At 39.6% G+C, this 25,369-nt stretch overlaps 1 protein-coding gene across 1 annotated transcript; it reads left to right on the top strand.

The window, feature by feature from the left end:
* The first annotated feature begins 21 nt into the window (after positions 1-21).
* On the top strand, positions 22-22,929 carry LOC134220481 (peritrophin-44-like). Its single transcript, XM_062699542.1, has 2 exons — positions 22-642; positions 22,607-22,929. The coding sequence occupies exons 1-2, from the start codon at positions 37-39 to the stop codon at positions 22,847-22,849; spliced, it is 849 nt and encodes a 282-aa protein (XP_062555526.1). The 5' UTR covers positions 22-36; the 3' UTR covers positions 22,850-22,929.
* Positions 22,930-25,369: the final 2,440 nt, after the last annotated feature.

The following is a 25,369-nucleotide window of genomic DNA, read 5'->3' as shown; positions in this document are numbered from 1 at the left end:
ATAGAGTCGGCCTAGCAGAAGCGTCTTCGTAGCACAATGTGTAGGTTAACTGTACTAACCTTCCTTGCGGTGGCAGTTTTAATACCTTTCTCGGAGGCCAACCGCTGTATCGGTAGGCCAGACGGTGCGTTCATCGCCGATTTCACGGATTGTTCTGCATTTTTCACGTGCATACGACAAACACCAGTGCCTGGACGCTGTCCAGAGGGGTTCCACTTCAACGATCAAGGTCAGCTTTGCGATAATCCGTGGAATGTGATCTGCCTGCTTTGCGTTGGTGGGGAAACCGAGGATGTGGAAGCATCCAACGCCGTAACGGAGTTTTTCCCGATCGAGAATGAATGTCGCAAATATACGCTTTGTGTCAACGGGGTCGGATTCCTGAGAGAGTGTTCGGTGGGGCTAATGTTCGATGCTGCAGCACAACGATGTGATCTAGAGGCAAATGTGGACTGTGAAGAAAGTGTTTGCCCGAATAGTGTTAATCCGAGTGTTGCCTCTATGGTGCCAGATCCTAGGGACTGCTCCCAATACTACATTTGCTTCAACAGAGTGGCGAATGGACCACATTCGTGCAACCCTGGGCTACTATTCGATCCAGTGAACAGGCGGTGTGATTTAGAGGCCAATGTGGAGTGTGAGGTATGTATGTTACAAGTTGAATGGGGTGGGGATGTGTTTCGAAGCGTAAAAGTGGAAGAAAATGGGAATTGGTTGCAGGAATGGGATGTAACAATTATTGCTAGATAGAGGTGTGTGCCGCCGCACCACGCAGCCATCGCCGACTGTTTTTGGCACGCCGCCGCCGCCGACATTTTTGCACCGGCGCGCCGCCATTTAAAATTTGAAGAAGTCCGCAGAATTTTCAGTGGAAATTCCGCAGATTCAGTGAAATTTCCGTAGAATTTCCTGATTGATCTCTACAACATCACGTTGACACTAGAGAGAATTTAATTTTTCGTGAAGATACCAATGATTTTCTTGAAAAAACAATGAAATTTTTTTTTATTAAATTTTGAAAACTTTGAAAAATCCGTGAAAACTGAGAAAAGATCGTGTGGAAATTGTGAAGGATTTCCCGTTGAAATCAAAAAAAATCTTGTTGAACTTGAATTTTTGAACGGAAAAGGTCGTTCGGCAGAAAGCCATTTGGCTGACGACCACAAGGCTGAAAGTTGTTTGGCCGAATATTTCGTTTGGCTGAAAAAAACATTTGGAAAAATACTATCTAGCCTAAAGTTGTTTTGCCAAAAAAAATTATTTGGTCAAACAGTTTTTTTGACTGAAACAATCCGGTTACCAGATTGCTCAATTAGAATTTGCAATTTGGCCGAATGGTCGTTTTTCAGAAAGCGTCATTTGGTCAGAAAGTTTCGTTCGGCTGATTTGGTTATTTGGGATATTTGCACTACATTAATGGAAGAATCTTTTGAATTTTACCTAAAAAAACTGACCAACTTCCTCAGGAAATACTTTAAGCACAGAGAAACAGACGTCTCACTTAGAACAAAATGCAATCAAAATCATCGTCACGAAAACATTGTCCCCCAATGCTAAAATCCCGGTGAGTGGCCAAGCGGCAACCAGATGGCGGTAGTGTGCAAACGTCAAACACAAGCAAAATCGATGAAAGCGCCATCGGTGACCGATTGACCACCTACAAAAAATTAAATAAACCGTTAAAAAGGTGTACGATGAAACATATGTTGAATGTGACGTCTGTTTCTCTGTGCTTTAAGTTTTTCCAGTTACTTTGAAATTTCGAGAATTCTTTGGAATTACCAAGAAGAGCTCAATGGATTCCCCTAAGAAAGTAGTTTTGTATTTCAACGTAAAATTCGTCGGATTTTACATGAGAATCTCTTCAGAATTTTCACGAGAAGTTGTTTTAAATTTCTACAAGAAAAGATTCGGAATGAACGCTGAAAGTTCCTGTTGGGTTTCTGTTTTGAGTATTCTTCGGAATTAACACGAAATTTTCAATCTAGATTAATTAGGTCCTAAAATGAAGAATAGATATTCGATATTCTTTCAGAATACGATGAAGCTAATCATTTAAAACGCGTCAGGTTTTTTTCCGATTCATAAATCAAAAGGGACATTGTTTAATTTGAAATTTAAAAGCAGATGGAAAATGCTTCCACGACATTTTCGGTCTTGTTTGACGTACAGAATAAAGTGGTATAATATGGTTTCAAACTCACTAGCAAAACACCGAAGGGTACTTCATTCCAACTTTTGACAGTTAATATATAAGGCTGACGTTTTGGATTGATTCCTTCTGAAATGTTGCATTTTCAGTAAAAGGGGTTGCTTAGCCTAAAATTTTTCTTAAAGTGTTTTAAACACAAAAATATATCTTTTTACGGACTTAGACTATTTACAGAATTTTCATGAGATCAGTGCATGAATTTTTGGGAGGAGATATCAATTTCCAACCCAAAGGGAAATAACTCGTAACTTTCGGACACGGTAGAGATTCGCTCTGGTTGATGGTCAGTTAATTACTAAATATATTTACAATATTTCGGGTGTGCATAGGTGCTGTGATAATGTGGATAGGTATAGTGTAATGCTGTTCATTATAAAGTGTGAGTACACGAAGTGTTGGTTGCAGTAGTGGTAGACCGATGGTCGAGTCCACCACAGTACTTCCCCCTTAGACTTTCCAATATTGGCGGGGAATATGAACACGACGGCCCGATCTAGTTGCATACACTGGGGAATCGGGAACAGTCGGAGTAGTTCTGCTGATATCGGTTGATTGTGTGGTGTTTTCATCTTCGTTGCAGTGTACGAATGCGGCTTTGAGACGATCGATGGATATAGGTGATGGCTTACCGTTGATGTCCACTACAAAAACCTTTTTTCGACGGCGCAATACACGGTATGGTCCATCGAACGGGTGCGAAAGTGGTGGTTTAATTGCGTCGATTCGCACGAAGACGTGGGTACACATAGCTAGGTCTTTTTGCACGAATGTAGAAGGCCTAGCGTGGTTGCTTGTTGGTGTGGGACGAATTTGAGCCATTACTTTCCGCAGATCACTGATGAATTCGTGTGATGGTTTCGAGCTTTTGGACTCGACGAAGAATTCTCCCGGCAGCCGGAGAGTTGCTCCGTAAACCAATTCAGCTACAGACGATTGGAGGTCTTCTTTAACTGCCGTACGCATACCAAGCAAGACGAGAGGAATAGTTTCCGTCCACTTAATGGTGTCATAACATTTGATTGCCGCTTTGAGCTGACGATGAGTACGCTCTATCTGCCCGTTGGCCTGTGGGTGGTAGGGCGTCGTTCGTAGATGTTGGATGCCGAATGTTTTCGCAAGTGTGCGAAACAGATCCGACTCGAATTGTCTACCCAAATCGGTGGTGACTTTCTCGGGTACGCCGAATCGAGATATCCATCCACCGACGAATGCTTTGGCGACTGTGGCGGCTGTAATATTGGAGATAGGGATCACTTCGGGCCACCGGGTGAACTTATCTATCATCGTGAGACAATATGCGTTCCCATCTGATATGATGGTGGTAGCGGCCCGATGATGTCCATGTGCACATGCGAAAATCTGCTGCTTGGGATGGTGATCGGGGTAATCGGTGTCTTGTTGTGTTTATGTGTCTTAGACTTCTGACACGGTATGCAATATTTCACGAAGTCTCTGCAATCTCGTCGAACGGAGGGCCACACATACCGATCGATTACCAGACGAGTCGTCGCGCGCACACCGGGATGGGATGCGCTGTGTAATGTTTTGATAATTTGCTTTCGGAAAGCTACAGGTACGAATGGACGAATTGCGTTGGTGGAAGTGTCGCACATCACGGGGGTATTTGAAAGTGGAGAACTAAAAGATTTCAACTTCAACGTAGTGTTCGCAGGAGGATCTTCTAGATAGGCTTGTAATTCTGGATCGTTCTTCTGTTGCTCAGCTAAGGCGGAGAAATCGATGGCTTCGTTGGTAGATGTAATCGATTCCAATCTGCTCAGCATGTCTGCAACCTTGTTGTCTGATCCGGGTACATGTCGAATATCAGTGGTGAACTCGCTTATGTAGGCTAGTCTTCGCAGCTGTGTTGGGCTTGCTTTCTCGGGTCGTTGAAGAAACGCAGAGACGAGGGGCTTATGGTCCGTATATATACAGAAGACTCGGGCATCCAATACATCTCGAAAGTGTTTGACTGCTGCATACATACCATATAGTTCGCGATCATATGTGCTTGCCTTGAGAAGACTGCCGTTGAGCTTTCGGGAAAAAAATCCGAGTGGTTGGCGGCCAGTTTCGTTGATTTGATGTAGAACGGCGCCTATAGCAGTACCGGAGGCATCGACTTCAAGAGCGAGCGAGGCAACCACCGACGGGTGAGCGAGTAGTGCGGCATCGGAGAGATCTTTTTTACACTTCTCGAACGCGTTTGTTGTAATAGTATTCCACACGAGTGGAGTTTTATCATTCTTTACGTTGCCAGTTATCATCGCTTGCAGTATATGTTGAACTTCGGCGGCACGAGGTATGAAGCGACGATAAAAATTGATTGCACCCAGGAACCTTTTCAGCTGTCGTGCAGTAGTGGGCTTTGGAAATTCCATGATTGCTGCCACTTTTGCCGGTTTTGGTTTAATTCCATCGGCGGTGATCTGATGTCCCAGAAAATCGACTTCGGGAAGCCCGATTTGACATTTTCCTGGATTGATAATGAGACCATTTTTGCGTAGTCGCTCGAACACGATTCTCAAGTGTTGTTCGTGCTCAGCCATGGTTTCCGAAGCGATGCAAAGATCGTCTACGTAGGGGAAGACGAAATCCAAATCACCGAGAATCTCGTGTAGATGTCGTTGTAGGGTCTGACCGGCGTTACGAAGTCCGAATGTCATGTATTTGAATTCGAACAGGCCGAATGGTGTGGTTATCGCAGTTTTGGGAATATCTTCTGGTGCGACGGGGATTTGGTGGTACGCACGCTGAAGGTCTATACACGAAAAAATGTGTTTGCCATGCAAGATATTAGAAAAATCTTGTATGTGTGGGACCGGGTAGCGATCGGGGACGGTAATAGCATTCAAATTGCGATAGTCGCCGCACGGTCTCCACTTGCCGTTTGCTTTTCGCACCATATGAAGCGGACTTGCCCAACAGCTTTTCGAGGGCTGGCAGATCCCCTGTTCTACGAGGAATCTGAACTCGGCTTTTGCTTCGTTGAGCTTGTCGATCGGAAGCCGACGGGGCTTGCAGAATACTGGGGGTCCAGTGGTGATAATTTGATGCACTGTTTTAGTTTGGCTTGGCAGATGGTTCATGTTGAACACGGTGATATCGTTGAACTCTTTCATCAGGTCGGCGAAAGGCATGTTCACGTCGTACGTTGAAATTAGGGGCTCGGTTGCAGCGTTGACATTGTTGACTTCCAAGCGTGTGGTGTTGTCGATGAGTTTGTTCCGTCGAAGGTCCACAAGTAAATCGTAATGCTTAAGAAAGTCGGCACCGATTATCGGAGATTTTACTTCGGCGATTGTGAACACCCAAACGAATGATCGGCGGAGGCCAATATCAATTGTTAAACGCTTCGTACCGTAGGTTTTGATTGGACTACCGTTGGCGGCAAACAGTTGATTTGCGCTGGTGGGCTGGAGCTGTTCTCGGGGCGAGGGAGGTAACACTGAAATGTCAGCGCCGGTGTCTATCAGGAACTGCTTGGAGGTTTTCTCATCGCGGACGTGAATTCGTTGAATTTTCGAAGACTGGTACACACTAACACTGGATGTTGGGTTTGGCGATGGCGCGATGATGGGAGAACACTTAGCTAATTGTTCCGTGGACGGGAGTACACGGGTAGTTTTCCGTCGAAAAAAATGCACGGAACGTTTTCATTGTCACCTTTTTGCTTCTCACACTTTTGAGCTCTAATGCCATGCCGGTAGTGGAACCAACATATCCACCGATTGTTAGCTCTCGATTGCGATGGCGTTCTTTGTCGTGAATGAAAAGGACGATTGCGCGAACGATTTCGTTTAGAATCACGACTTCTGAAATTTCCCGCCAACGCTTCATCCAGACGACGGGTTAGAGCGTCGATTCTTTGTTCGAGAGTGGGCGTAGCCGGCGGTTCAGGACACTTCACTACGGACACTTCGCTGCACGGGGCTTCCATTATTTTGTCAGCAACTGTAGCTTGTTCATCGAGACTTGCCTTTGGCATGGCGGCAATTATCGAACGCACTGTATTCGGTAGAGCACGAAGCCACAGATTCGAAAGGACACTGTCGGTACAGCCTTGACCCCCCAAACGACGCATATCACTAAGAAGCACACTGGGTTTCTGATCGCCAAGTACCATGCCGGATAACAAGCTGGTTAGGCGTTGCATTTCCGACGGCTGGAAATGTTCTAGCACGGCTGCTTTGAGCTTTTCGTAACGGTCATTCTCGGTGGATTCGTTGCACTTAATCAGAGTGGAGTGGAAGAATTTCGCGCGCGAACCGAGTGCAACGATGACGGCATTGTACTTTGTTCTATCGTGCCTCACTTGATTCACTGTGAATGCAGCTTCGACACAAAGAAACCACGTTTCGATGTCCTCGGCGTCGAATGGCGGATAGTCGATTTTTGCAATCACTTGTTGGCTTGTGCTAGGCTTAACATCATCATCGCCTGCCATTTTTCGAATCACTCGCGGCGACTTTTTGTACGAGAAGTTCTGTTTCGCGTTTCGCGGATAGAATTATTCGAAACTGTTCGGTCGGGGTCACCAAATTTGGGAGGAGATATCAATTTCCAACCCAAAGGGAAATAACTCGTAACTTTCGGACACGGTAGAGATTCGCTCTGGTTGATGGTCAGTTAATTACTAAATATATTTACAATATTTCGGGTGTGCATAGGTGCTGTGATAATGTGGATAGGTATAGTGTAATGCTGTTCATTATAAAGTGTGAGTACACAAAGTGTTGGTTGCAGTAGTGGTAGACCGATGGTCGAGTCCACCACAAATTTCTTCAAAGCTTTCGCGGAAGATTGCCAAAAATGTAGATTTCAACATAAAAATCTTTAGTTTCTTATAGCCAAATTCCATTTAGTCGAGCTAAAATGAACGTTTATCTTAAACTATCATTAAGTCGAAAATGGTGTGACCGAAAATGTAATTTGGTCGAAAGGAACATTCGGCCGTACTGGTAATTTGACTGAAACAACTGTTTGCCCTTACAGGTCATTTGGCTGAAAATGCCGTTTGGCCGAAAAAGTCGTTAGACCGCATAGATTATTGGACCAAAACTGCACTTTGGTAATAATGGTCATTTCGCATGGGGCCTTCCTTAGCCGTGCGGTAAGATGCGCGGCTACAAAGCAAGACCATTATTCTTAGGGTGGCTGGGTTCGATTCCCGGTGCCGGTCTAGACAGTTTTCGGATTGGAAATTGTCTCGACTTCCCTGGGCATAAAAGTAATCATCGTGTTAGCCTCATGATATACTTAGCTTAACTTGGCTTAGAAACCTCGTAGTAAATAACTGTGGAAGTGCGTAATGAGCACTAAGCTGCGAGGCGGCAATGCCCCAGTGGGGGATGTAATGCCAATTAACAAGACGAAGGTCATTTGGCATAAAGATTAAATGTCCATGGGTGTTTTGAATCATTTTAGAAAATGGCGTTTTCTGCGAAAAGTATATTTGATTTTTAAGATTTTTTTTGCCAAAAAGTCGTTTAGCCGAATAGGTCATTTGGCAGAAAATGTCGTTTGGCCGAAAGGATTGTTTTGCAGAAAAAACATTTTCGGGCCAAATGGCTCTTTCTGCCAAATGACCATTCCTACCAAACGGTCAAATGATCTATTCGGTCTAACATTTTTTTCGGCCAAATTACCAGTTCAGCCGAATGTCCCTTTTCGGCTATATGTCTCTTTCGGCCAAAATACATTTTCGGACAAACCATTATTGACCTGATAACAGTTTCGGATATACGTTTAATACGGCTTAATAAGATTTGGTTAGATGAATTTTGGCTTTAAGTGAACTTCCCACAAAGCTGCTGCATAAATTGTAATAAAAAAAATAAAAAAGGCTACGTGGACTTTTTGTTTACCCCCCCGTCTCCCTTCGTAGACTAACGTAGACTTTTTCGGAACCCCTTCCCCCCCTCTCAAGAGTCTACGTGGTTTATGGACAGCCCCTTTCGGCCAAATGGCATTTTCGGGCTGATGAACAATTCGGCCAAACGACCTGTTAGGGAAAATGACTTTTTCGGCCAAATTACCATTCTGGCCGTATTTTGATTTCAGTAAATGTAATTTCCCAAGAATTTTTTTATGGACTATGCACTCATTGTTAGATATCTGCAACATGTTTAAGTTTCATTTAGCGAATGTCTTTCTAGACATCAAACGGTTGTCATGTGCAGCGTAATGCAGCTATCATCGATTTTTACATCGTTTTGAAGTTCAGCGGTCCGATAACTGCAAAACTGTTGCAACTATCGAATTGCAATTTAAAAGCATTGCAGTTAAATTACTCGTAGTTATCGAACGTCTACTATACAAAGAATTTCTCGTAGACATCCAAAGATTTTCCTACTGAGATCTATATTTTGAACAATTATCCGCGGATTCTAATGAACTTTCCGTTGAAAACTCCTTAGAGTCTCCCGCGGATATTCTGAAGAACTTTCTGTTTTACCGTTGGCCATGCTAAACTATCCGTCCTAATTATTTTAGACTGAGCAAGCAAACGTTAAAACACTTATTCTACCAGCCGCATTCTTCTACAATTATGAAGAATTTTCTGTGTGCATTTCAAAAAATACGCAACATTAACGGATTTCCTGCTGAATCTCCAAACATTTTTTTTTGGGGAATTCCAGAGAGCTTCTGTTGGCATTTCCAAAGAATTCTTGGAAAACCCGAAGAATTCCCTTGGAAAATCCGAAAATTATTTCCAAACGAATATTTTGAAAAAACGTAAAGAATTTCTGGAGAAGTTCATCAGATTTTTTATTCGAAATTCGAAAGATTATTCCGTTAATATTTTGGAAACAACCCAAAAAAGGCAAAAAAATCTTAAACAAACGTAATAAACATCGCCACGCCGATTCACGCCGCCGCCGCCGGCTAAAATATCTTTCGGCGTAACGCTGAAAACGCCACCGACCAAAACTCTGACAAACGGACCGGCGCACAGTGATGCTGCGGGAAGGTGAGAAGAATATGTCCCATGCGTGAAAATACCAGCTAGTGCAATGCCCAGCATGTTGTAAAGTTACTTTTCATACAAATAATAGTATATTTCACATATTACGCACTTCGCTCTGGTTCTGGAAAATGACACAACCTGGCCAAATTGTGTTTATTATAGTACAGTCGAATTTCGTTTGTTGGGCTATCTATAAGTGGGCTTCGTTAAAACTGGGCTCCCGTTAGTTGGGCTACAGCCCACTTACATCGAAGTCAAACGTCTTTTCTGACAGTGTCAAATTTCTGTCGAGGGGTTCGGGGCTGTACAACTTGAATAGCCAATTAAAACAATTTAAAAGCAAGTTTATTTCAAATTCATAATTAAAATAAAACAGCGGAAATTTCAATCCAATATCAAAATTCTTCAACACGTTCGTTTTAGTCATTCCGCTTCAATAAGTTTGTGCGTAGAGCGTCCAAACGACAAACTTCTGCTGCATCGTGCTTTACAAAACGAATTACGCAATCAAGTGACTTACTTGCGTCTGCAAATTCTGGATCTGCGGTATTTATAGCCGAAGTATCAAGAGAGTTGTTACTGTTCTCTGTCGATTCTTCCCACCACTCCTCGTGCATTTTTGGTTGACCTATATGAAGGACGGATGACAAAATCTCCTCGTCTGAAAACACTTCACTGGTGACCCAATCTGGATTATGTTCAGCGTCATATACTTCATCCTTCATCCACAGATCGATATCTTCGTCAGATGTGGTCATCCCTGAAAGATTGTCGATACTCGCAATGAGTGTTTTGAATTCCGCATCGTCTGCGTTCGTCCCTTCGTCGGCAGTATCGTTTGGTAAACCATCGATTAATTCGCGGAAGAATTCCGGATGGTTTTCGCGGAAATTTCATCCCAAGAAGAGGCCAACCATGTGATGCACTGCTGAAGGGTGATCTTTTTCAAGCGATCTACAAATGTCAGATGCTCGTTTTCCAAGATCAGCTTCAACATCAGTTTTCTTTTGTTCTTCCGCTTCACTTCATTGATAACCGATTGGTCCATTGGCTGACACTCAGAGGTGACATTTGGAGGAAGGTAAATAACCTGAATCAGCCGGTCATCACTGTGCAGAGGATCGTCTAGATCGTAATGACTGGTACAATTGTCAAGCACGAGCAATGCCTTTGGTTCTAAGGGGTCCCACATACGCTCCGACATGTTGTACAACTTTGACTTCGCCCCTAGCAAATTTGGTTCGGTCGGAGTAAAGTCGGACCGTCTGTGGGTAAGTTGTACGACTGTTGAACAGTACAACTTGCCCACAGACGGTCCGACTTTACTCCGACCGAGCCAAATTTTCTGGGGGCGTGTATGGGGCCCCTAAGACAAATTCCTCATAGAACCAATGACGAAAAAACAGTTTGGTCATCCAAGCTTTTTTGGAATGACAATACAATACGGGTAGTGTTGCTGTGTTCAGTCCCCGTGGCTTTGCAGCTGTTCCAATAAACAGCAATTGAAGCTTAAGCGATCAGTTTATATTTGAACATGGCATGAACGTATACCTGGTTTTATTCTGCTTCCGACCACTCGCCATGGTTTCAGTGTGCGTAATGACGGAACGGGTAGCCAAGAGCTTGATAAAAAGTGCAGATTCGTCTGCATTAAAAACCTGAGAGTTCGATAGCTGCATATCATGAATTTTCTTTTGTAGAATCGTTTTAAAGTTCAGGTACGCTCCAACGTCTGCAGAAGCCTTTTCACCGTCTACGGTTTAAACCCGCAATCCAAACCGCTGCTTGAAGCGATGCATCCAACCGTCTGAAGCTGAAAATTTGTGCACGACGTAGCGCCCTTTATCCTGCAACAGCATGAACAAAAGTTCCGCTTTAGTTTTCAGGATTTCCACCGTTAACAGTCTGTCGCTGCTGGAGAATCCAGACATAGAGAGCTTCTTCCATCAAAGGGAACCTCTGCTCCCTCAAAGTCTTTCGGTTTTTCACCCCATATTCGGTAAATTTCTCCGTTGCTGCCCGAATCGTTTCCTTTTTCAGAATAATCCTGGTTACAGTAGAAGAACCTATACCGTATTTTTTCCCTAGCGTATCGTGCGTTCCACCTCCAGACTTAAAATCTTCTATTATGCGCACCTTTTCCACTAATGTCGACACGGTATTTTTTTCGTTTTTTGCTCATTTTTGCTTGGGTGTTATCCATTTTTCAGCTTAAGCTACACTCAATAAATCCTCAGCTACACTCAATAAATCCTTGCAAATAAAACTTACTATGTAAATAAATACTTACCCAAGAACAAATCGAAAACAAGTTCAACAATCAAAATAATAAATTTAACTTTTTATGAATCGAAAAAACTTATGAACGTTTCTGCAATGATCGCGATAATAACAAACGATCGATGCGCTCATCAATACGTTTTCAGCTTTGACATCTTAGCCCAACTAATGAAAGCCTTTCACTAAGTGGGCTACGGGTTTAGCCCAACGAACGAAAGTTGACTGTATATTCCTGGACGGACGATTTGATTCTGCCTCGAAGAAGGTGAAATGAACACAAGCATTAACGCAGCAGCTTTTATTACACACACGAAGAAAAATATGTGGTAGAATCAACCTGATTCTGCTTCCAATCAACAATATTTTTGCATTGATTTATGAATAGCAATATTTTTGGTTGATACAACCACAAATAGGGTTGAATCAACCATACGCGATATTGTTACGAAAATTATTTTGAGCGTATCGTACGTATCTGTCAAGATACAATTAAGTGGTGGAATCCAATGGGTATGTAGAAACTCGTCTTATGGCATACGCGATAATTGATTCAACTATCGGATATATTTGTTTCAACCATTCTTTTCAGCTGTCACTGTCAAATATTACATCAGAAAACAACTATTTTTATGGTTGTTTTCACTTTCGAAAATGCTACGAAACTACTTTATCGACACTACGATGATATCAACAAAATAAGAAAATGTGACAAAAGCAGAATCGAACTAGTTACAAGGGGAGTAAGAGTCATCCACCTTACCTCTGCTCCATACTTGCTTCTTGTAGACAGAATGATTTATGTTGATCAGTTTCTACAGGTTTTTCATATTACGAAATAGTTGTCAGAACAACGATATTATTATTATTTCAATCATGCGATGCACGATTGAAACAACAATAATATTCAATTCGTTGAAACAACAATGTTGAAGATTGAAACAACAATATGCACGTAGTTTGGTGCAACAATCGAAATAGTTGTTTCAATCTTGCAAGATTCTTCTGCGTGCAGAAAAAAATAATGAAAATTAAACGATATGTAAAAAAATTCTAATGTTTAAGTAAACTACACAATAGAAAAATCCACTGAAATTTAAGCGAAAAATCATGCACATAAATGGAACGCCATTATTAGCGTAATCCCATACAGGATACAGTCTACTATTGTATACATAATATTTGACGTGAATCGTCAATATTGCAGACAAGTTGTAAGCAATCTTGTTATGAAGAGGAGCATTTCAGCGTAGAATAGCGTAAATTTCCGCATGTCAAGTTTTACGCGCTGTTTATTTTTCAATATTTTTTTCTGTGTATATGTGATGTAGTCACAACCATCATGTAAATTAAAATTTATTTTTATTCAAATTTCAACGAAATTTGCCTAATTTTTACACGATTGTGTAATTTTAAATTGATTATGATTTGAAATTACAGTGCGTTCGTTTGTTTTTGCGTTTATATTTATGCTCCTAATATGTGCATCAAAATAAATATAAATTTACATCAATTTCTGGCTGTATTGACTGAAAGAGCGGACTTTTTCGACTTACTTGCGTTCTTTTGTCTAATTTGTCTAGTTTTCCGCAATTGCATCTTCAACTTCAATTTTAACTCGCTGCAACTGGAGTTTTGACAAAAATTGGACCCTGCTTGGAATACCATCCGTAACCCTATGTTTAATTTCCAAAAAATGTATTTCATGTGTCGTGAATCAACATACAAGGGTTATACAAAAAGGTTGACATAGGCAAAATTTGGCCAAATTTTAGTCTTCTGAAATTAATACCGATTGCTTGTGGCGTTTATTAAAATTCTTATATCTAATTGCCGCGGTGTAATACAATGCAGAAACAGACTTTTGTTATGCCAACGAATGCAGCGGTGCAGACGCATGCAGACGGTGACTAATTTGTGAATTTCAAACCCACAACGGAGGAGCCTTCCCTAGCCTCGCCCCAACAACCAACAAGAGGAGTGGGGCAGTCGTCAACTACAATCTTCAGAACCTGTCGTCTAGTCAAAACAAATGGGCGAACCGAATTTTAGCTCCTGAAGTCAACAACAGTTTCTACCTTCACATTTCAGTTCGTGGAACGATTTCTCCGAACCAACGCGCTGCATGCAGCTCGGGGGTAATTGGAAATCCTGCAATAGTCATCAGCAGTTGTTGACAGGTCGCGACAGGTTGTTAGCAGCCTCAGCAACATTTGCACAATTCAATAAACACTTTTATGAGATCAATTATATATTTTTTTGAATTCCCAATTCCGTCTAATTGCAGTTCACTGTTTTTGGATGTTTCTACATACTTCTTCTTCTTATTGGCATTACATCCCCACACTGGGACAGAGCCACCTCGCAGCTTAGTGTTCATTAAGCACTTCCACAGTTATTAACTGCGAGGTTTCTAAGCCAAGTTACCATTTTTGCATTCGTATATCATGAGGCTAACACGATGATACTTTTATGCCCAGGGAAGTCGAGTCAATTTCCAATCCGAAAATTGCCTAGACCGGCACCGGGAATCGAACCCAGCCACCCTCAGCATGGTCTTGCTTTGTAGCCGCGCATCTTACCGCACGGCTAAGGAGGGCTCTACATGGTTTCTACATACATTTTTGCATATAAACTTCCAATGAGTTTAGCACCGCCCAAACGTTAACCGATTTGGCTGAAATTTTGTCCAGAGCATCAGGGCATCAGATAGAACCGAATAAGAGGGCGGCCCATCAAAAAATTTGAAAAAAGTTTTTTCCATACTAATTTGAGCCACCCTATTGCACATTCACTATTGTTCGATCAAACGACATTGTTGGGCATATGACCAGTTCAGCACACGACATTTACAATTGCATGATCCGTTCGGACAAATGACATATTTTTTTGTCAAACGACTATTTCAGCCGAATCACCCATTCGACCATATGTTCTCTTCAGCGGTATGCCACTTTCGCCCAAACCGTTTTCAGCCTAATAACCGTTTCAACTAAATATCCAATTCGGCAAAATGGAATTCGGGTAGATGAGTTTCGACATAACGTGTTTTTTGGTTGCGCGTCAGTATTTTATTAGCATTTCCTCAATTGTTAACTGAAAGATTTCCTATGCTCGCCATTGCATGAATATGAACATACAGGGGATGTCCAAAATAATTGGGATAGGCAAATTTTGGGCATAATTAGATGTGTTGTAACTATGTCAATTATTATCCGATTTTGACAATTCAGGGATGCCTGAACTAGAAATTTAATGTAGGTTCACCATATGTCTATGGAACCGACCATGGTTATCGGATACCGGAGATATTCCGGGTTTTTCGATGGTAGGTTCAGAACCGTGAATTTATGGTGGGTATTAGGATAAGTTGTGGTTAAAAACAGAATAATATTTGTAACCACAAATAAAGTAGGGCTCTTTCTGATTGGAACCATATGTTGAAATTCGAAATCGGACCGGATCAAGTGAGATATGGCCATTGGTTTAAAATCGGTGCCGATCGGGAGTTTTAAAAGGGACCAGGCCATAAATTCATTTGAATCAAGCTTTTTGACCAATCTTCCATTATGATAACATTCTAAAAGTCTTTTGATACGTCAATTATGTAAAACCAATTAAAAAGACGGATCCTAAAGTCGCTGGGGTGCCCCCGGGGAACCTGTAGAAGGGGACATTTCAGTTTTAGCGCCAAAACTGGTCATTTGACGGTTCGTTTTTCATGGTTTTCTTTCAGGAAGCGAGGTATGAATATAAAATGGACCACTGACGGCATTGACCGCTACCGGGACCTACGGATTGTTCCCGGGAAACCTGTAGAAGGGAACATTTCAGTTTTAGCGCCAAAAATGGTCATTCGACGGTTCATTTTCCATGGTTTTCTATCAGGAAGCGAGGTACGAATATAAAATGGACCAATGACGGATTTGACCGATTCCGGGACCTACGGATTGTCCCCGGGGAACCTGTAGAAGAGGACATTTCAGTTTTAGCGCCAAAACTGGTCATTCGACGGTTCGTTTTTCATGGTTTTCTATCAGGAAGTGAGGTATGAATATAAAATGGACCACTGACGGCTTTGACCTTTGGTTTCTAGTTCAGGCATCCCTGAATTGTCAAAATCGGATAATAATTGACATAGTTACAACACATCTAATTATGCAAAAAATTTGCCTATCCCAGTTATTTTGGACATCCCCTGTATCTTGTGTTGCAAGAGAGCGATTCCAAGCAACAGCATCAAAATTAAGGAATTTTTTTAATTCATGGTTTTCTATTGAGTTGAAACTTTGGCCAGTTTTGACGTAGAACTACGTCTGTCTTTTCTATATTGGGGTAGATTTTACGATTGCAAAAAATCGAAAAACGTCACGAAAATATGATAGACTTTAATCGTTTATATCTCAGCCGTTTCTCGATGGATTTTTAATTTTCTTGTACTATTCGATCAAGGAGAGACAACGCTTCATATCCGATGTACACTGAAGTCGTTTTTCTCCGCTGTTTTTTTTTTTTTACAAAATTCGCTTTTTATGCGATTTTTTCACTCGAGTTTCGGGATTTCCGTTGTCCATACAGACATATTTTGGGATTTACGCGGTTTTTTTAAGTTGTTTCATTTTACGCGGCCCATACCCTCCGTGTGAAAAAACCGACTACAGTGTGCTACAATATTTATGTATGATAAATATTTACTATTGAAAACTTTGCTAACAGTTTAGCAATCGGTTTCGGCGAATCAGTCATTCTTGTAAGTGCATCGCAAGCTTCTTCTTCCATAGCACAACATTCCAGCTGGAACTTGGCCTGCTTTTCAATTTAGTAATCCATTAGCATTTATTTAGTTACATTAGTATTTATTAAAAGCTTCCTATGACCGCCATTGCATTAGTATGTACCTTGTCTGGCAAATACAATGGATACACTATGCCCAGCGTACTACTTTGTGGCGTCTACTCTGACTTCCTCCACAGGATGACTACCAAACACCGCTGACTGCCTAGCTTTCACGATTTAGTGAGCCACCGGGGGTTTAGTCTGACTTAGTGACGGGTGCTCAGTCTATGTTTCAGTTTGCGTCGGTGATGGTTGCAGCAGTGCTGAATCATTCTCATACGATAATTATTGGAATTATCATTTGATAACTTCTCAGGTATGAAAAGTAGGCGAATTGTCATCGGCGAAAACTTCTCAAATTTTGGAATCGATTGATAGTACCTACCTAAATACAAAATTATAATTTAAATGTAAACTTAACTTATAAAAATTTAATGTCAATAATGAAGTTCAGTCGGATGTTTGGCCTTGTGTTTTGGTGTTATGTTGGAAAATAAGTTCAATAGTAGCATTTACCAATGCTTCAAATCGAGATACAATTATCAAACGATTATTACTCTCTAGCGAGTTTTTATCAATTGATGATTTGGATATGTGATTGCTTGAGGGTGTTCCCAAGAAACAATTGTTGTTTGAAGAAACGTCTTACAGCTACGCTATTCAGCTGTATGTTTAATTATAATTGATTTATTGCATTTGATACTACTATACCAACCTTGTTCGCCCAAAAATGGAGAATCTATTCAACAACAGTAGTTCTATAAGCATGTTGAAATAAATATTTAAGCTATCACCTTGCCTCGATTGTTCAACTGCAAAAACAAGAAAAGAGCAACATCAACATTATTTCAACGCATGTTACTACAAAGCTTATTACCCGAACTAATAAAGCTTTTGTTCAATGTTTTACAAATAAGGCTGTTTGATATACTGTTGTTTATGTAACATAGAAGATTGGAGGAAACTATTATTCAACATTAGTTTAAGAAAAGTCCCGAATACAAGTTGAATAACGTTGATTTTGGTGGCTATAATACATCTCAATTGTTGTAAGGAATATCTCGAATAAAGCTAATTGCATGTTTCCACAACAAGCTTTTTTTATAAAAAAAATAAAAGAGGACTAATTCTTACAGATAATTTTTATCTTGATATTAGTTTATGGCTTGCATGAACTATCGATTTTTCAACTAATTAATCTCCAACGATGCGATGCTCGAACCCAACTCCCTACGATTAAAATCCGCCTGCTCTTCCGCTGCTCCATGCAAGGTCATATAAATCGACCATGTTAAATATAGTTATAAATTATTCAACATCAAATAGAACAATTTATTGCACAAATATTGTGCAAACAACATTTGAGCCTCCAAAGCAAGCGAATGTGCTCCGGAAAGACGCCGGATCAAGTCCAATGCCTTATTATTATAATTTTATAATATTAATCAAAAACAAGCTTTATACCAGTCGTAGGGTGTGGTACAGCTTTGAGTGCCGCCTTTTCCACTATTTTGTGTTGTACTCCTTGCGTCCTATACAACAACCGGTATTTTTCACTAACTCACTTTAATTTTCGGTGATATGTACCACTCTTTTTGAAAGATTTATCCATTATAACAAAAAATCAATGCACAGTGACATCCGCACAGCCAGATACGACATAATTGATTTTGTCAACAATGATGAATCAACAGCGATTATGTTGTGTTGAACAACATTTGAAAGAACAAAAAACATCACTATAAATAAATAAGTACACAGATAGAAAAATCCACTGAAATTTACTGTTTACTTATCATTATTTTTTTCTGTGTAAGTTATTTTAACAGTTATCATACAGTAAACTTATTTAAACTTATTTCACAACTAATAACTTCGGCAGCGCTCTTGAATAACAAATTCTAACAAATGTTATTAAGCATCACATAAACATGTTATTCAATATCAACTTGATTACACAAAATAGGATTTATTTTTGTGGAATAAAGTACAATAATCCAACTGTACTTCATTCTACTAGGGAAGTTTCAGGGCAACATTTGTTAAACTTTTATACGATGCTTTATTCAAATAACAACAAAACAGGGAACTAATGCGGTGATTTCAATCAGTATAACATTTATTAAACAACTTCTTAAACATGCTTTATTGTTCAACTACCATCGCTTCTATACAACAATTGTTCATCCTCTATTATTTGAACATGAACAATATACATCACCAGGGTTTGTAATGTTCACTCAATTCCAGGAGCACAGGATAAAGAACGAAAATAGATTCACCCTGGACTTGAAAAACGCTTGCTTTGGTCTCATTGAACAGAAAAGTCGAAAACCTGTACGTTACATACAGCTACGTAGTTCAACGTCATCTTTGTGTACAACCCGATTGGGCTGCACCTTTGAGTTTTTCAATTTCATCTAAATCGTCATTTTTCGATATCAAATCTTCATATTGAGTCACGACTAACTTTTCAAAAGGGTGTACGTGAAAATGGTTCAACATTATTCAAAAAGCTGCATGAGGTGTTATGATTTTTTTCAGCAAAGTTAGACAACTAAATGATGATTCTTAAGAAAATGTACACCGTTTTTTTGTGTTAAAAAATATCATTTTTGTCAAAAAAACTCAAATATCTCAAAGCCCTATCTTTTTACGAACGTAATTTTTTTAGGGACGTTGTATTAACTATCTACGATAAAAATTTGGTGATAGTAAAATAATGAACAAAAAAGTTATGACATTTCAAACATTTCACAATTTTCACATATTTTCCATAATTATGTATTCATCGATATTATGTATATTATATGTATAAACATTATATGTATAAATAAATAAAAATGAATTAACAGATCCCAAATATAATCATAGATTTGACATTTAATATGAGCACCAGAATATTTGTTTTGCAGAGAATGATCGATGAGTCTCTTTACTCGATTTTTTAGTTAAACAAAAATAAGATTTCTTATATGTTTCATATTATCAACAGGTTTTCAAAACTAGTGTTATTAGTTACTAAGGACTGTTCAGTTTATTGAGAGGACACTTTTTCATAACGATAGTATGCAGATAGATTGGTCAATTTCGATGGAGTTTGCTTTATCGTATATTATAATACACTGTCAATCAACTGTAATTTTTGAAAAGAGATAAAACAGTTTAAATCCAACAAAATGGCGCCAATTGTCAAAGCTTCTCGAATTTCGCGTAAACATAAGCTTCTCAACAGATTTTTTTTATAAGCGAACTTGACAGTTTGTATGGAAATTGTAAATCGGTAAATGTCAACAAAATCATCAAGAAGATCGGAAAGAAACACACTGTCAATGATTTGTCGATATCTAGAAACAGCTGTTGAAAATCCAACAAATTTAGATTGTTATGAATATCCCAATTTTCTGAGTTAGAAATGTTTCGTTGATAATTGTATTTCATTTCTAGAAGATATTCAACGAAAAGAAAACAGATTGCTAAAAAGATTGATGGTTTAAAAGCATCGACAATACAAAGTGTCCTCTTTATAAACTGAACAGTCTTTAGTTATTAAGAGAATTTTTCGCCAGTCACATACAATAGAAAATATGACACTATCAATACTTTTGATCACAACACTGGATCGCGTCTAAGTTTCTAATAGATAATTAAATCAAAATATCATGGAAACAACTTGTTTAAATCACGCAAAGCCCTTAACAATAAAATCAGCATCAAACTGCAATTCTCGAAATAATTTACGCGGAATTTTTTTTTTACTAAACGTGAAAATTATGAAATGTTTGAAATGTCATTACTTTTTTTGGTATCAACACAAATAAGTATTTCATCCACCACTTGTGGACATCTTCAGTGTGTTGTTTATCGACTTTAACACACTGAAGATGTCCACAAGTGGTGGATGAAATACGTATTTGTGTAGATGTAGATACCAAAAAACGAATTAGTGGAAGTAAAAGGAAGACAATTTTTATTTTAAAACCGTTTAACATTACTTTTTTAATTAATTGAAATTTGCGAAAAAGAATCCACGTGTCTTGGAGGGACTCGAACCCTCAACCTCCTACTCTCTAGATAGGCGTGATAACCCCTACACAACAAGACTACTTAAAGATCACGTTTGCGGAAAAGCCATCAGGGGGGGGCATGGAGTGCGATCCTCTCGTTTAATAAACAATGTGCACTCGCTTGGCTGTGGATATACAATAGTAAAGCACATGTGGAGATTGGACAAATCAAGCATCCGAAAGATATTCAATTTGCAAAAAAGAGCTAACCGCGGCGGAGGTTGGTACTCGGATTCTGATGGCTTTTCCGCAAACGTGACCTTTAAGTGGTCTTGTTGTGTAGGGGTTATCACGCCTATCTAGAGAGTAGGAGGTTGAGGGTTCGAGTCCCTCCAAGACACGTGGATTCTTTTTCGCAAATTTCATATCAATTTGTCCATTTCGAAACATATGCTGTGCATATGCACAGCCAAGATATTTAACAAAAAAATTACTTTTTTGTTTATTAGTTTACCATTACCAAATTTTTATGGTAGGGTGTCGAGAAAGTTTTCAACCAATCAACTAACATAATATGATCCAATTTGCTCAATTATCTCAATTCGTCCGATCAATAACAGTCATTTTTAATAACCCCTGTTTTTGTCCACACCACGACATCGAAAACAGATGTGCAATCGGAAATAATTATAACGTCAATGTTAATTTTCATTCAAAACAATAATGTTTGAGAATTTAAATCTTTATTCCTAGAGGTGTTATTGAGTACATACATATTTTTTCTACCTACAGTTCAACTTATTTGTATGTATGTATGAAAACCGTTTTAGTTGGAAATAATTACAAGCCACTTGTATAAGTGATAAATACGTTGTGATTCAGATTTCTTAGCAGTGTTGATAAAACAATAAATAAAACAATTATGCTGCTATTAAGTAACGCGTAGCCTTTAGCAAAAATAACATATTCATACACCAAAACATTTAAAACATATTTGAATCTCGTGCTCCATGGTTCTGGTTCTAATCTATAGAAAATAGAACTCAGGGGTATTACAGTTTTAATCTTTGAAAATCAACTGCTTTTAAGTCTAATACGGCCTTCTGAAAAAATGCATGTTTAAGATCGATATTGAAAATGAATGTTCATAAACGATTTGACTGAGAAAAATCCTGAAGTCCCATATCTAAGAGAGAGGGGGTCCTTATAATTATTTAATTACTAGTTTATTTGTGGACGCAGTAGCGCCCATGGCAAGTGTTTTTTGCAATATAAACGGTTAATTAATTCATGCATTAAAAAAATCTAAATTATCAACGTCTGTTGTCTGTGATTTTTTTCATAAAATGCTGTGTCTGGTTGTCTAAGATTGTCACTGGTTTTGTTTTTTGCATCTGAATTGAATTGAATTGAAGAATTGAAGTGTCAAATATTTTATTTTTTGTACGAATTTCACTGCGTGCTGCATCTGGTTGGCTAGTCACCGGACAGACAAACAGGGCTATTATATATATGATGATATGATATATGACTTTCATTGATCGAAAATTCAGGTCTTCTGAGCTGGGAGGCGAAATATATTCTCAATCTGACGTCTTGACATTTATGTAGAAAAATCAGTGCTGGCGTTAAAATTATTTTCGAGGAAGCCTCTAACAATGTTGTTCCATTTCGCGAAAGTCTCATCATTTTTCGTTTATTTTTCCAAAATTTCATAATACAACAGCGAGTTTCAGCATACAACACTTTAACAGTACTTAGCTGCAAGGTTTCTATGCCATGATACCATTTTTGCATTCTCAAAACATGAAATTATCACCCTAATGGCCAGGAAAGTCGAGAAGCCACTTCCAGCATGGTATTACCATGGTAATTTATCAGCAGGCTTGGAAGAATACTAGGCGACTATTTTTTTGGTTCATGAACTTTGGTAGGAATACCTCGGAGAAATCACTCGGAGTTTTCACAAGAATGAATTGCTATTTCCAATTGTAATTTTTCAAAATTTGAACTAAATGTTTTTGAGTTTCCATGAGGATCTCTTCGGAATTTCAGCAGAAAAGTTTCCAAACATCAAAAGCACGAAACGATTTGAGTAAATTGGCTCTCAAAATTGAAAAAACAAGATGGTTTACATTATACTGGGTATTAAAATTGTCACCTGTTGCAAGAATTATTATCCTAATTACTTTACTAATTATTTCTAAAATAACTCTAATCATGATTTTCTAACAAACTTTCTAACTATGATTTCCTAACACCCCGAAATAATGATTTCCTAACATCAAACTAACTTCATTACAGGTTATCACAGAAAGCCCGCCACTCACGGACTGCCCGGCGTCCGGATTGCACTACATACCCGTGGCAGGGGAATGTTATAGCTTTTCAATTTGCCTCGACGGTGGCATCATTGGCGAAGAAGTGTGCGCTGACGGTCTTATCTTCGATATCAACCAACAGAACTGCCGACCACGGGCTGATGAAGGTGCTCAGTGTATCACCGATCCGCCGTCTGAAGCAGCATTCTTTTTGAATTATAAGTGAGGACGTCTCGGTGACGAAACGCAAGTGAATCGAATACAATTGTACCAAAATCGCTTTTTTTACTGTGAAGAGTAGTCAGTTTAATTTAATTATATATACTAACTATGATAGAAAAACATATTCCTGAGCTTAAGCTTTTGCTTGATGTGTAAACATTGTTTGTCATATACATTCCGAACATCCGACTTCTGAAGCATATGTCTATGTCGAGTGTTGAACAATAAATTCGAAAGTGCTTTAATCCGTCTAAGGTCACAAACGAGGTTGACACTTCTTCTGCAATCCGAATACTTGATTTCGAGCCATCAAACGTTGCACGTATCAGTATGATCAGTTTTGCCGGAAAACCATGTTCGTACATTATCTGCCACAGCTAATTTCTTTTAAATTAAACTACACTGCTTCGAAATCAATTAACAGATGGTGAGTTTGCAAGTTGTACTCCCGGAATTTAACAAAGATCATCCGCAGGCTAAACATCCGATCCATCGTTGATCAACCCTCACGAAAATCTGTCTGTTATTCGCCGTCGAAGGACTCCTCAAGCGGTCTCAGTCTGTTAAACAGGATACGCGACAGGATTTTGTTCGCCGAGTTCAGAAGTGTGATCCCTCTGTAATTGACACACTCTAATCTGTGCTCTTTTCATAGATTGGGCATATGAGGCCATCCAACCAGCCGACAAGCAATTCTTCATCTTTCAATATTTTCTGGATAATGTTGTGGATCGATTGATGTAGCTGCTCACTTCCGTGTTTGAGAAGTTTGACCGGGATCACGTCCTTCCCAGCAGCTTTACTGTTTTCAGCACGTTTGGAGCCTTCTTTACCTCGTCCAACGTTGGCGCTTCCACAGCTTGACCGTCGCTGACTACGTCCATACTGCTCCTTAATAAACCTTTATTTTCATCGTTCAACAAATCTTCGAAGTGCTCCTTCCACCTGGATGCCTCCATAGGCTTGTCTGTTAGCAAGTTCCCCTCTCGGTCATTGCACATGGCGGTCATTGACAGTTGCGTAAAATCTCCCCATATCGTTTCTATCCATGTTCTCCTGCGTTTCAGCTATCACACTCTCTTCGTGTTGCCTTTTTTTCTGCGGTGGATTCGTTTCTCTTCTGCCCTTGCTACACTGTACCGCTCTCTGTTGGAACGGGTACGAGCCACTAGCATTCGACTCCTAGCAACATTCTTCTCGTCCGTCACTCGCTGGCACCCCTCATCAAACCAAACATTTCGTTAGCGTCGCTGTGCAGTGCAGTGTTGTAGTCACAGCTTCGTGGATATTTTGCCGCAATCTGTTGACGTCGCCAGATCCGGTGGCATCTCCTATCGGCTCGTCCAGCTTCTGATGGTACTGTTCAGCAACTTCGTCAACTGACAAGCGTTGAATCAGTACATTCAAAGTTAATTGCCTATATGCCGGGTATTAAGCCACCCGGAGTGGAAATTAATTACTATGTCTGAAACTTGATTATGCATATGTACAACATGTGATAGATTTAGTTCGGAAAAGGTATTGGAGGGTAACCGCCCCTTCGGTGGGGAGACGGAGGTCCTTCGTAGCTTAGTAGGGAAAGCACCTGTCATGCGAACTGGGGTCGTGGGATCAAACCCCACCGAAGGGGCGGTTTTGAGAAAATCAGGCAATAGTCTATCTGGCAGCAGCAACGGTCACAAGTCGCAGACCATTTTCGTTGGTAGCGGAATGAAGACTTTCAGTACCAATGACAGAGCGAAAGAAACTTTCTCTTCTGATCTGCGCATTTGCGTGTGTTGGGCACTCTCCGTAGGCCTTATCAAGGCTCTCTCTCTCTCATAGAACTTATTCTTAACGTCATCATATGCAATTCTGCAAGGTTTTATACAGGAAATGTAGACTTTTCATACAAACCCTATATAAAAATAATACTAAATTTTCAGATTGTAGAGCAATAATTAAATTAAAATCTTCCGAACTTGTGTATGCTAAAGTTTTATTATATATTATTATTCATAAAGTTTTTATACAGAACTGCATTAAAAAATAATATTTCTTTGAAGGGAGTTAAATATGTTGCAACAGACTTTTTATTGTCAACTAAGTCTCATTTTTGACGAGATGACGGTACTCACTATCTCTATTGTACGTCAAGCAAGAACGTTCAGAGTTCGATCTTATGATAATTAATTATTTTAAAGCGTCTTAGGGGAAATGTTACACAGTTATAAGTCTTTACAATTCTTCCAATTACTTCCACTTTAATCCGCATTGTTTAAATCAACAGATAGGTTTTTTTTTTAATTTTTTATTTAGGTGTTGTTTTAAATTCTAGATTAAGTTCAACACCGGAGATACGTATTTCGTTTTCTTCTTGAAAACTCCTTCAGTGTTTTGTTATCGACTCGATAACGAAACACTGAAGAAGTTTTCAAGAAGAAAACGAAATACGTATCTGTTGATACAAACAAAGTTGATTATACATGGGCGTAGCCAGGATTTCGAGTAGTTGGGGGTCAACTTTGTTGGGTCTTCTGAATCG

Source organism: Armigeres subalbatus, chromosome 3 (genome assembly GCF_024139115.2).
Source record: "Armigeres subalbatus isolate Guangzhou_Male chromosome 3, GZ_Asu_2, whole genome shotgun sequence".
NCBI classification, from domain to species: Eukaryota; Metazoa; Arthropoda; class Insecta; order Diptera; family Culicidae; genus Armigeres; species Armigeres subalbatus.
The sequence above is the reverse complement of the archived record's forward strand: the minus strand, read 5'-3'. Positions and strand labels throughout refer to the sequence as shown.

Excerpts from the sequence above, each read along its gene's own strand:
- LOC134220481 (XM_062699542.1), top strand. The coding sequence starts at position 37 with ATGTGTAGGTTAACTGTACTAACCTTCCTTGCGGTGGCAGTTTTAATA. Across the intron at positions 643-22,606 it reads AGGCCAATGTGGAGTGTGAG|GTTATCACAGAAAGCCCGCC; the intron begins GTATGTATGTTA and ends ACTTCATTACAG.